Here is a 13,366-nt window from a genome sequence, read left to right on the forward strand (position 1 = left end):
CACACACACACACACACACATGCATACACGCATAAAGGTCTTCTATTTGTTGCATTCCCATTGGTCACTGAACAATGACCTTTCCCTGGCTGTGGTGCTCTCGTGCCATTATTGTTGGGCGACACAAAGGCCAGAGGCAGCACCACAGTGCATGTAAAGAGTGGTCAGAGGATGCCCTGCCTCAGCAGAAGGCATTCAAAACCTTTAAACCTATTCTCAATGGAGCTCAGCATTGAGCAGTCTCAGCACAACTAGTGCAGGGCGAATGCTATGAGGTAAACCGTCGATTTTTTGTCACTGTGAGTATAACTGCAATCCATTGTGTCTTGTACGCTATAGCTTCAGCTATAAGGCACACAGATCCAATCACACCCAGTCAAAATAGACATAGATAAACATGGACATTGTGAATCACCTGTGGTGCCCGTCCCCAAGACAGACTTAATAAAAAAAAAAATGCAAGCAAAATTGTAGACGTGCAAGATCGGTTATTGGTCGTCAATGATATAAACGTAACCCTCGCTGTGACCCCCCGCTATGTCAAAGTGCATAACGTCAAAAACACCTGACGACGTCCTTCTTCTGTTCCAGCATTGAACACCAACTTAGACCTTTGGGAAAAGGTCAGGTCTTTCAAGTGTTGTCAGCTTTAGCTACAATACTCACTGTTGTTTCATTGTCACCATAGAGAGTAATAGTTCACACAGCAACTAAAAATACCAGCCAATGGAGGACAAAGGATTTGTTTTGACCTCTAGCTACCTTGGACCCTGTAGAAAGAGGTCAGTTCTTTCATTTATTGGCCTATTCTATTATGTAAACATTCATCACAAACATCCGTCACGTCACCGCTCTACATCTCATGGCCAAACCTTACTAAAACTACCAAGTCTACTTTGATCTGTAAGTAAAAACACAGTTAAGATTATGTTTTAAAAGTTTGGGGCTATAGAACCATTTTTATTGATGAATCAATGTTGTGATTATGTTTAGCCAACTGATTCTTCATTTAGTCTATATCATTAATCAACGAGCACCTATATATCCATATATAATATCTCTCTCTAGTCCTCTGTCATTGAAAATACAATAACGTTAAGAACGACTTTCATCCCCACACAAGTACAATAGAATAGAGCAGTATGCACAGGAGAAAATGACCCCTACTCTATCTGAATCTTCCAGTCTTCTGCCACTCTAAGGTTCAGGCCTTCCAACGTCACCATGTGCCGGGCCTCCTCAAACCGAAACCCAACTGGGGCGTCTTTTGTGCCTGTCAACAAAACGGGAGAGCCTAAGGTGCTGAAGTGCGGAAGGCTGAAGAATTTCTGAAAAATCATGCTGAAAAGCATATCATATTTTTCACCTGACAGTGTTTTTGTTGTTTTTGTTGCTATGCTTTCAACACTACATATTGTACAGTATCTATAATACAGCAGAACAGAGAATGCTTTTAGTATGAAATTGAATTGTATGGGCTGCTGATATGCGATGTCACTGATGCTCACCTGAGACATGCACAGTCACTGTGGACGGTTTCCTCTTCACCCCCAGGAGGGAGACTGACTGCACCACACAGTCAGGGACAGATAGGCCCTCCTCATTGGCACAGCTAGGGCGTGCAATGATAACCTTGGGTTAGTCTAGCATCAAGAGGTACCCCTCAATCTTGAATCATCGGCCACACAATATAAACTAGAACCTTCTCTTGGAAGTTTGAGCACTGACTCACCAGCAGACCAGACAACCTGACAACATGCTGAACCTGCGCAGGCAGAAGTACTTCCTGTCCCGGTAACTGAATGAGTGGCCATCATCCAGGTACAGCTCTCCCTCAGCACAACCCTATAGGGGACATAGGCTCCAGTGAAGACGTTATGGTAAAATAGGAATGTGTGTGTTTCCACAGTTAGCTCAAAGTGGTTTGACTGCAAGGACTTTACAAGTCACATCAACAACATAGACGTGTTGTCTTCCTGTCTTATCTCCTCACCATTGAATCTAAGGCCACAGTGAGGGAGAAGGGGAACTTCTTCAGATCAGCTGTGCAGGAGCCACAGCCTGTTCTCCTGGGGACCACTGTGCCTCCACGCTGGAACAGAGGCACCTAGAGGTGGCAAGAGAGAGGTTAGAGACACATCAGACCTCCATTACTACTGTACTGTGCTACTACCTGTCCTTTGGCCTCAACCGCCCCATCCCTCCATCTGTGTGGAGCAGGTTTAAGACACTTACTGTGTCCAGTGTCACTGGGATATTCACCGTCCTGCCTCCACTGAACACCTGAGCAGACTGGACGTCATACCAAATCTATAACGGAAGAAAAGACACAAAAAAAGACAGAAAGCATCACATATACAGTATTACACAGATACACACATAGGCATAGAGTGCTAACTGGGTTGAGTTAAAATAACTACCTCACTAGATCCAGGAAGTAAAACCTTGACCTCTTGAACACCACATTCAGTTACAGGACAGGCTAGCAGTGCACCTCCTGAATGGACAGAAAGTATATCCTAAATAGGGTACAGAGATAAATCATGAGTTCAATGTATATGGAAACAACGTGAAGAGAGGGACTCGCCCCCATTACAATAGTTACCAATCATGTACTGGTTGTCCACAGTGAAGGTGCTGTGCTCTGTAGGGAACTCCACCCACATCGGTCTGCGGTGAATATGGAGTAGTTGGGTTTAATCAGGCCAGTGATGAGGGTGCTGCTGTGATGCACAACTACAAATCAAACAGCAGAGGGCAGCACTCACCTGATGATGGGCAGGGCAGAGGTGTTAGCCTGGTGAAAGAGGGTGTACCAGTAGGCCAGTAGGCAGTACCTCTGCTGGATCACAGTACGAATTGCAGCGGTGACCTCGTCTCCAAAGAGCCAGGGCTCTCTGCGCTTCGTCTCCTTGGCGGAGTGACCTCGGAAAAAGGGCTGCAGGGCACCAGCCTGGTACCAGCGCACCAGCAGCTCTGGGTCTGGGTCCTGCACAAATCCACCAACATCAGCTGGAATAGAGAGGGCGATAGAAAACATCAAATAGGCAATTGTGTGTCCTTTGTGAGCTATAGCTGCCATAGTTATAGCTGTGTGCCATGTTTCCACTCCTTGCCCATTTATTCTGTTGTCCCCCAAGTTAGCCACATATACTCACCTCCACAGAAAGCTATGCCTGCAACACTCAGGGACAAAAGCATAGGGATGGAGATCTTCAAGTACTCCCAGGTGGCCACGTTATCACCTGTCCATATAGGACCTGTATCAGATACATTTACACACACACATGTACCGTATACTAATAAAAACATCAATTAACTAATGGCAGTTATTTACTGTATTGGTTATTTGTTTAGTCTACAGTTCTGTAACTGTCACTGACTTACCCAGTCTCTGAGACCCTGCGAAAAAGGAGCGTGATAGGACGAAGGGTCTCTGTGAGCCCCCTGAGCGGGTAATCAAGCCCTCCACTGTGGCCATGTGCTGGGAGGGACAGATAAAAAAACATGACTGGTACACATAATTCCATTGCTTCTTTACTGTTTCATATCCTGCTGTTCAGTTGAGCTCACCTGATGAAAGCCATACAAGTTGTGTAATTCCCTGTGTTCCCAGCCCCCATAATGCACCGTGTCCTTAGGCATAGTTTGCTCTGGCCCCGTGAACACAGAGGGTTCGTTCATATCATTCCACACAAACAGTGATGAGGTTGAGCCCTGGTGTAGATAGAAACAAACACACAAACATAGTGGCAAACAGGAAATTAAAGGAATGCAGGTGAATCAGTGAAGTTTTCAAGACTCAAGATATCAAGTGAGTCAGCATTTTTCGGCTTAATAAAACCGTGTGCTCCCATACTCACAGGGTACTTGTCCAGGGCAAAGCATCTGGAATACCATGCCCGAGTGGTTGGGCTGCTGTAATCCAGGTAACAGGATTCACCTATGAGGGGGTAAGGGCAACAGAGACTAATGATAGACATGTGAGAGACAGAGGGAGAAATTATTAATTTTGCATAACAGGTGATGTAGATTTACTATGACACTTGCCTGGCCAGCAGGATCCCTGGTAAAGCTGCCCTTCTCTGTCTTTCACAAAATGACCTCCGTCTCTCGCCTCACAGAAAAACGACCATTCTGGGTCAACCTTGATGTGGGGGTCACTGATGACCACCAACTGCAGGGTTTAAAATGTATATGAAGGTATGGACAAAATAAATATATAAATATAAAATACCATTCAGATTTGCATAAACGTCAACCATCTCATTCTCAACAATGGAGTCACACTCACCTTTCTTTTCTTGTCCTCCAGGTGGTGCTGTAGTCTAACTGGATCAGGGAAGAGGCTTGGGTCCCAGGTGAAGTAGCGTTTACCATCTGTGTGCTCAATGTCAAGCCAGATGACATCATAAGGGATGTTGTGACGGTCAAACCCAGCATCTACAGCCATTACGTCTGCCTCATCGTCATAGTTCCAACGACACTGGTGGTACCCCAGGGAGAAAAGAGGTGGCATGGCTTGATACCCTAGCAGGAAAAATAATAGAGGGTAAATGTACAGTACCTGATTAACAGTATAATGGTTATTGACTAATACAAATTATCTATAAATGTACTATAACAAGTTATCAGCATATTATAATTGGCCTGTGTCGTTTAAAACAAAAACAAAAAAACAGTTTTGTTTTGAGAACCTGTCAGCTCAGCATACTGAGTGAAGGTCTGGGCTGGAGTGGGTCCAAGCAAGATCATGCAGTCAATGACTCCACTTTCTGACATCCAGCGGACCTCTGTCTGAGGGGGAACCCTCCTCCTCTTCACTGGGGGGGCACTGTCATCCTCGGGGTCAAGAGACAGGAGACAGAGTCAAAGGTGAAGTGATATGCAGAGGGGAAGCTAAGGCCCAAGAGAGCAGGGACCAGGACCACACCATGGGGATTACTAACATTACCTCCTCATCATCATGGGGGGTGTAGTGGATGTCCACCAGGGTCTCAGACGCATTGAGCCAGAACAGACCCACAGTTCTGTCGGGCTTGTGGGCCAGTAAAAGCGGAACTGAACCATACAGGCCGAGACGGCTGTATAAGTCATAGGCAAACACGTCCAGGTTGTACAACCGATATGGCTCGCCATCCCTGTGTGGAATAGGATAGAACCGAAATTAGTCATAGCAACTGCTTATTGACAATTGCAAAAGGTGTGATACTAATCAAATCACTTTAAATGTTCAAATGTCAGTGTATCCAATCATCTAATGTAGTTTAACATGGTCCCCTCTTCCCACCCTGTTTTTGTTTCTCAGACCTGGTGTCCTTCAACTGGAGTCTGTCAGCATGCTCAGGGAGACCGTACACATGGCTGAAACCATTGAGGCTGAAGTCAGCACCTACACTATTGGGACCTGCAGGATCAACAAAGCCATGTACTTAATGGGAAGACTAGGGTTGTGTTTGAATGGAATTAAGCTTGCATTTTCCCATTTCTTAATGCATACAAACCATTTGCTTTAATGTCCACAAACTGTCTGAAAGTCTCCTTCCATAAACCTGAGTGGTCCTCTTGATGCTGTATAATAGGGGAAATTATACTTCAAAAATAATCTAAAGCTCAGTATAAAACCAATAGGAAACTTCAACAGCATAAGTGGTAACAGCTATTCTCACCTTATCTGCATCAGATGAGCATCTGGGAAAGAAAAATGGCAAGATAGAGAGAAATATTAAGTAATGTTTGCTTGTGCCTTTAAACCGCTGCCCAACATCCACTCCCTTCCTTCCATAACCCTCACCTGGACGAGTCCTGCCGTGTCTCAAACCATAATCTGTCTTTGGGATTGAACGTGACCATCACCTCCTGTCCACACAATACCTCCAGTTTGAAAGGACAATCCCACACTCGTACCTGGTACTGCCCCGAACCCCAGGTGAGTGTAACAGAATCCTTGGTCTTTGTCAACACTCTAAACCTGCCGAAAGAAAACTGGTCAATTCTTGGACGCCCGAACTGGGTTGGGTGTAGATAAAAGGTAGACGTAGGGAAGATGGTGCGTAAGTCTTACTGTTCACAAACTGGCTCTCTCGTAAGAACATCTGGAACCCTGTAGCGGACTTTATTGGGTTGAAGGCTATCAATCAAAACCCTGACAGTTCCACTCTTGATGGGCGATATAGAGAGTTGCAGTCTCACCTACACAGGTAGAGGGTTGAGAGGGTAGATTTTCCAAATAGATTTGTTGTTAATTACTCTTACTCAGACCTTATCGGTCTCCCATTCAACTGCATCTTATGAATACTGTTAATAAATCATATGCATCAAAAAAATATTTCTTCAGTTTTCCACCACTTCTGTACACGTGATGATTTGATTGACAGGTTACCTGACCTGGGAGTCTGGTTCCAATATTTCGAAAACTGCCCCTTTCTCAGTCAGTACACAGGTGTCCAAAGGGGCATAATATTGTAAGTTAGGTCCCAGCGTCTGTCGCCTGGTAAACAAAACAAATCCTAGTAAACATACTAATTCCAATTCATGCATCACTTTCCCTTTAATTTGGTATCATTTAGACCAAGTGTTATTTTTTTTATTTTTTTTAAATTTATGCACACCTGTAAAAGGCTATCTGGTCGCATTTCTTAAACTTTTCTTTGCCTTCGTCATCAGGAACAACACTGTAACACATGATTTGGAAACATATCCTTTTGAAGTAGAAGGAACAGTGATATCATAGAGCGTATAAACAGTTTTCTAAAATCTCCGGTGATATCATTCGCTGTGCGAGGCTGATATCACGCTCAGTATGATATCACGCGCATGCTGCTGTCAAATGCCACAATGTCAAATCATGCCATTCGATCCAAGTCAAGTAAAGTGAGGATCTTTTCTAGATGACAATTAGCCACCATGTCCATTATGCCTACCTCACGATCGTTTCAGTGCAACCTCCCTCCGCCATGTCAATTATTATTTACTTTCAGTTGGCTTGTTTACATATTTCTGTACTGTACATTCGGACTTCATACTTCTGTAGTACTGATACCATCGAACGAGAATGAGTAGTTGAGGGCAACGCCCCTAGCGTTTGAAATGTCAAATTGCATAACCTGGTCACCTACAGATCAATTTTGGCAAGACATTTCTGGTACACATAAGTCGTTGTTTAAATACAAATAAATTAAATAACATACCTTACCCATATAAATAAACAATTTAAAGTTTCTACTCAATTGCTGCAAATTCTTGTCCTTTATACGAATTGCAACATCGCCCCCTAGTGATAATGCTCCTTACATTACACTCGCTAACGCACCCGGAACTGACTGCGGAACTGGTTGATACACAAGTGAAAATGCCAGATGTCACGGTGTATTTGTCATGTTCGTTGTTTTTTGTTTTAATTGTGCGTCTCGGGAGTGGGGCAGAGGTCTCCTTGTGGAATGAGGACATTAATTCAGTGAGTGCACTCACCCTCAGCTTACTGTCGTGTGTCTAACGGTGTAACATGCATGCCAATTTTATCCACAGCAGAAATTGCTAACCTCAGCTAGCCAAGCTAGCAAGCTTCTCAGGTTTAAACTGTATGGCAGTCTGAGTGACAGCATGTTTAAGCTGTTCAACTGTGTTTGTGTTTCAGTGCTGATGTGATCTGAAAGAGCTACAATCAGTCACCTGCCTCTGCTGTTGCATGAATGATTGTTATGATGATTTAATTTCCGAATGTGTAAATGGCATTTCCTGTAGTCTCTGCAATATGCCATATGGCAGGTGACATCTTGAGCAGGGAAGGATATCACAGGATCTTGAGATATCAGCCTCCTTAGCTGGTCCCTCCATGACCACTGATATGGAAAGACTGGAAGTCAAAAATATGTTGTTGTCATATTAAGTCAGGTGGACTTAATATGACAACAATGCAGTTTATAGTTCCTTTAGATCAAGGAAAGGACAAACGTTCTGAGTATGGCTATTGGGACAGGTGTCAAACAATCCTTCTGTTTATTTGTTTTTAGTCACGTGATGCTGTCTTTCGGAAGACATTGTATGCCAACACTACCATCTTCATGAGGTGTAAGTATTACTTTTATTATTGTGAAATCCCTTTGTTTTATAAATGTTGTACCTTCATTTTTCAATGATTTGGTTGGACATGACATAACAAACATAATGCCCTTATTTATACTGGCCACGTTTAGTTTTCAAACATCTTCAGTATCAGACAGCATGCCAATGACTTTGTGTCTTTATCGGCTGTACCTTAGTTCGGGGTGAACCAGCATCTTGTGATGGGAACCTGGCCTTCAACATTAGCTGGTATCTCCGCTCCTCCATCTGCTACAATGAGGTTTTTAATACTCCAGTGAGTAAAGACCATGCAAGCACACAAGTATGAACACACACACATGAACATGCTCCCACACTCACGCATGCCAGAGCAAAACTGCTTCAGTGCTTCATGTGGTCATGTTCTGTATTTGATAACATCATAACATCATCAGATATGTTTAATTTAACCTTGCAATTAAGATACTCCATAATTTTCCCATTAGGAAATACATTACTGTGTCCTGTCTTTTGCTGTCCAAGTCCCTTGATGCTTTTCTTTCTCCTGCAGGACAACAAAGCGCGGAGCATGTTTGGTCTGGACCACATGCTGAAGGAGGACTGGACCGGCTTCTACAGCCAAGGCTACATGTACTTTGACAACTGCTCTGCCCTCTTCTTACCAAAGGTATGAGGGTAGCACACCAGGGCTTGTTTCGGCATGTGAGACTGCCATAGACTGAACTCTTGATGTTGCTATTGTGTTGTTGTCTGCCCTCGTATAACTCTTTTTTGCTTGTGTGTATTGTCTTCATGCTGCCATGAATATTTTTGCTCAGCTGCTAATTTGATTCAGCAAGTTGGAGAGAATTGCATTGTTATGGTTGAGATATGATGTATATCCAACCCTCTGTCCTCTCCCCTCCCACTCAGGTGTACTACACTGACTACAGCACTTTCCAGCCCCTCACAAGCCCCCAGGTTAGTGATTCAACTGAGACATATGGAGAACACTATACCTAGCCAATCCTGTCTTGGCCTTCGGGAATGGAAGTCAGTTTGTTGGACTGCCTCTTTACAGTATATTGACTTTCACTTTGCTATTTTGTATAGAGCGATGAAGGCAGGCCTTCAAATCAGAGCGCACCTCAGAGTTGGCAGGAAAAGCCGGTAAGACACACAAACTGTAGTAATGTATGTTTATAAAGTGTGTCTAGGTCCAAATACGTGTTTTGCATTAATACTGTCCAATTTGCCTTGCAGGATATAGGGGCTGTAGCCAAGGCTTGGTCGGACAGTCCTTACCTGTTCATCGTGAGAGTGCGGCCACAGCAGCGTGGAGAGGCCAGTGCGGGGCGACCAGGAGGAGAGGAGGAGGAGGCAGCTAGCGATGGCAACTTTGCTTTCACAAGTGAGAGTCGCAATTGTCGTTGAAAGTAGGCCTGAGTCAGCATAGGCCTGGAGAGGCTGACTTTGTGATTGTGTGTGTTCACCTCTGCAGTGACAGTGGAAATGAAGGGACCGCGCGAATACTCCTCACCTGCCGACTGGCCCCATATGATGGTGTGTAGCAGTGTCTAGAATAAATATTGTGTTTCTGTCTACACCTGACTCACTCAGACATACACTTATGTAATTAATTAATGATTAATTAATGACATTATGTGTGTGTGTGTGTCGTCCTGTCTTTCACAGTTCTTCATGGTCATGTGCATTGTGTATGTGTTCTTCGGGGTTCTCTGGCTCTTCTGGTCAGCATGCTACTGGCGGGACTTGCTAAGGATCCAGTTCTGGATCGGAGCTGTGATCATTCTTGGAATGCTGGAGAAAGCTGTGTTCTACTCTGAGTACCAGAGCATCCGCTACAAAGGCGACTACGGTTGGTTCACTCACACACTTCCTCGACTGTACACTATTCATTATTTTGTCATTTACCCTTGGTAAACATAACACACTTGCAATGGCACAATTTGTATTCTATTGAATTGCTTTGAATTTGTACTTATTGTGCTTTCTTCCTCTAGTGCAAGGTGCAGTGATTTTCGCTGAGCTTCTCTCTGCCCTGAAGAGATCCCTAGCCCGAATCCTGGTGCTTATCGTCAGTTTAGGTTACGGCATAGTCAAGTGAGTTCAACCTAACAATATTAACTCTGACATCATCTTCAATGGTTCCAGAACTTCAATGGTTCCAGAACTAAACTGGCAGTATCCTGTCATAAACAACCACAAGTTTGCCTATAAAGAAAACTACTGATATTTGTTATTTGATGTTTGATTCCTACTCACTTCAATGTAATTGTGTGTTCTCCTCTCCGACAGGCCCAGGTTGGGTACCACAGTGCACAGGCTAGCTGCAGTGGGGCTGCTGTACCTGCTCTTCTCCTCTGTGGAGGGTGTGCTAAGGGTCACAGGCGTGAGTGTCTACGCACAGCTCTTACAATGCTCGGTTATTGAAAACTTCTCTCACTATATGTGTGATATTACTGTGACATGCCTTTTGTTTTCATTTCAACTAATGCATCTCTCTCTCTCTCTCTCTCTCTCTCTCTCTTTCATCTGGACTGTTTCAGAGTTTCTATGGCACAGTTGCCCTGGTGGCTAACCTCAGTCTCTCCCTCATCGACTCGTGTGTCATGTGGTGGATATCCTTTACAGAAACTAAGGGCCAGGATGATGCTGCCCCCCACTTAGCAGTTGGCCCATGTGCATTGATGAGAAATACCAGACACCTTTATTTTGTGGTATTTGTGCAGTGCATGATAGTGCTAATGTGTAGGTTCCTTAACTTGTGTTCACATTTTCATAAGTCTGTCCCAGACCACTCGTCTCTTGAAGCTACGCAGAAATGTAGTGAAGCTCTCTTTGTACCAGCACTTTACCAACACCCTCATCTTCTCTGTCCTGGGTGAGTTTAGGGATAATGGATGTGCTGTATATGTTTTACAGTTTCATAATGCTTTTGAGGCACATCTAAGCTCTTCACTTCTTCTTTTTTTCAGCTTCTATTATATTCATCGTCTGGACGACCAAAGTTTTTAAACTGGTGGATTGCCAGACGGTATGTGTGACGCTACTGTGTGTCCACATAACGAAAACAGTTGTCGTGTTTATCTCTGCATGTGCCATCCCAACCCCCCCCCCGCTCACTGTTTGTACTTTGTACTCAGGGCTGGAGGGACCTGTGGGTGGATGACGCCTTCTGGAGGCTGCTCTTCTCCACCATTCTGCTTGTCATCATGGTGTTGCTACGGCCCTCTGCTAACAGCCAGAGGTCAGAGGTCAATTTAGTATGACATATTACTACCTGCCCTACCTAGTGTAGTGTTCACATAGCTTTGAGCCTTGGCTGTTTTCTCTCACAGGTTTTCCCATTCCCCTCTTATTGATGAGGATGATGATGAGGACGAAGCCAAGGAGCCTATGCTGAATGAGGCCTTTGGTGAGAGACATTGCCACAATAATACAAAAAAAGAATATATGACTATGATCATTATCTGACTGCATGGCTTGGGTGTCTTTCAGAGGGGATGAAGATGAGGGGCTCAAAGCCTGACAGCAATGGCTCCCAAAAATTGCTGAGTAAAGAGGTGGGTTATCTTTTCCATTGGTATGTAAGTAGATGCGTTTATATGCTTATCTATTCTCACGGTTAGAACAAGTCTAGGCACCAGCACTCACATCCCTGGTAGCTTGGATTGATGGTTATCAGAATCTTAGATCATCAGCATATGGGGAAATACCCACTGTACATCCTCGGTGCATCAGTGTAAGCATGTGATGTGACTGATGACTTTTTCCACTTTTTCCTAATCTTTATTAAGAGAAGACAATGAGCATCTACTATGTCAGAATGGTTGACAGTCGGTAGAATGTAGGATTGCATTTTTGTTCGTATTTGTACAGTATGTTTGGTTACATGGTAAATGGCCGTGTAAATATAAACATGTGGTATTGTCCTGTCTGTTCTCAGGATGAAGATCTGAAATGGGTTGAGGAGAACATCCCTACAACTGTTGCAGACGTGTGAGTAAAAAACACCGCCACACCTGGATGGATTATTGGATTGTAAATAATGACATTTGCAGGACATAGTGGTTTGTAGATCTCTGTCAGTGGGTGAAGTATTACAGTTGGTTATTGTGCCTTATCCTCTGGTGTACGACTGTCACATTCCTTTCACTGATCACCCCTCTCCCTCTCTCTCTCTCCTCCCTGCAGAGCCCTCCCCGTAATGCTTGATGAGGAGGAGGTGAAGGAGCTACTATTTCTTTCCCTGTGGTCCCATGATTGCTAGTCACATGTTTGTCCATTGAAAAGCTCATAGTGATATCTTACGTAGGGCCGTCAATCAACAGAGACTCATCGCAAACACATTAATCCCAGTTTTTTTGCTCTCTTACAGGAAATCCTGAAAACCAAGATGGAGAGATCCAAAATGGAGTAAAGCAATGAAGTCAAAGCCATGAATGAGAGAGAGAGGGGGGGAATTTCACTGAGGCAGCAATGAATGAGTTGCAGTTAAATTAAGTGACCAGGAACAGTGTGTTGACACTCCATCTAATCCCTATATTTATGTTCACTTTTTACGTTTCTTAATTTTCTGCACAGACACACTGATAAACTCAGAGAAGGAAGAGTGGTAGGCAGCTGGATGTACAGTATGTAGTAAGTCGAAGTGAGTAAGTTGGCTGTCAGAGGAGTGATGTATATTTGTCCTTGTGAGTTTGCAGTTTAGCAAATTTAAGCAGCTGGCTCACAGATTGCCACTTATTTGATATTGTCACACATCACAAACTGACAGAATTTTTATCTTTATTTGCTAATGCATAATGTGTTAATGACTGTGGAAGAATGTTACTGGAATCTTCCTTCCTTTCCGCTACTCCATTTTGCCACCTCCAAGAAAATTAAATTGAAACTACTCAGCCTTGTGCAATGTACTGCAATATATGGTCAGGTTAGGCCCGTTAATTTATTCTATATGGTTTTGTTTGTTTCATTGTCATGAGGGGATTATTTTTGTTGTTTCAGAAAATGTACACTATCTATGTATAAAGTATGGGGTCTGCATTTGTAATCTGTGACGGTATTGTATGGCTTTTTGCTGTTTGTTCTGGGATTAAAATTTATATTGAAAGGTATTTTGTTTTGTCATGATTATTCAAGTGGTGCAAAAATGCCATTGTGCATTATGGTCTGGTGCATCAGTCTGTACGCGCTCTCAGCGCCCCGTGCGCTCGTGAATGTACCTCCTGTTATAATTCGTCCCTCGTGAACGTACTGACTTCAGTCACGTGCCTGTCATTGCTCAGCCATCATAACA

The 13,366-nt window shown here is 43.7% G+C and overlaps 2 protein-coding genes across 2 annotated transcripts; one reads left to right on the plus strand and one right to left on the minus strand.

Annotated features, from left to right (window-relative positions):
* Window positions 1–808: 808 nt before the first annotated feature.
* On the minus strand, window positions 809–7,041 carry ganc (glucosidase, alpha; neutral C). The gene is made up of 24 exons (XM_083682884.1): window positions 6,924–7,041; window positions 6,612–6,674; window positions 6,388–6,490; window positions 6,065–6,192; window positions 5,795–5,971; window positions 5,670–5,691; window positions 5,505–5,571; window positions 5,311–5,407; window positions 4,955–5,141; window positions 4,698–4,842; window positions 4,295–4,530; window positions 4,051–4,177; window positions 3,864–3,943; window positions 3,574–3,717; window positions 3,388–3,484; window positions 3,159–3,260; window positions 2,769–3,012; window positions 2,606–2,670; window positions 2,421–2,497; window positions 2,236–2,310; window positions 1,994–2,107; window positions 1,733–1,845; window positions 1,509–1,612; window positions 809–1,273 (listed from the first exon to the last, which is right to left on the minus strand). The coding sequence occupies exons 1-24, from the start codon at window positions 6,956–6,958 to the stop codon at window positions 1,164–1,166; spliced, it is 2,712 nt and encodes a 903-aa protein (XP_083539010.1). The 5' UTR covers window positions 6,959–7,041; the 3' UTR covers window positions 809–1,163.
* A 278-nt stretch (window positions 7,042–7,319) lies between these two features.
* LOC310813713 (transmembrane protein 87A-like) lies at window positions 7,320–13,184 on the plus strand. Its single transcript, XM_083682805.1, has 20 exons — window positions 7,320–7,456; window positions 8,013–8,070; window positions 8,262–8,359; window positions 8,615–8,731; window positions 8,977–9,024; window positions 9,157–9,213; window positions 9,307–9,454; window positions 9,545–9,606; window positions 9,739–9,922; window positions 10,068–10,167; window positions 10,363–10,456; window positions 10,614–10,685; window positions 10,840–10,948; window positions 11,043–11,101; window positions 11,211–11,314; window positions 11,406–11,482; window positions 11,566–11,630; window positions 12,014–12,066; window positions 12,262–12,292; window positions 12,446–13,184. The coding sequence occupies exons 1-20, from the start codon at window positions 7,352–7,354 to the stop codon at window positions 12,485–12,487; spliced, it is 1,683 nt and encodes a 560-aa protein (XP_083538931.1). The 5' UTR covers window positions 7,320–7,351; the 3' UTR covers window positions 12,488–13,184.
* The last annotated feature ends 182 nt before the right edge of the window (window positions 13,185–13,366 follow it).

The sequence above is a fragment of the Argentina silus genome (genome assembly GCF_951799395.1).
Source record: "Argentina silus genome assembly, chromosome: 13".
Classification (NCBI taxonomy): Eukaryota; Metazoa; Chordata; class Actinopteri; order Argentiniformes; family Argentinidae; genus Argentina; species Argentina silus.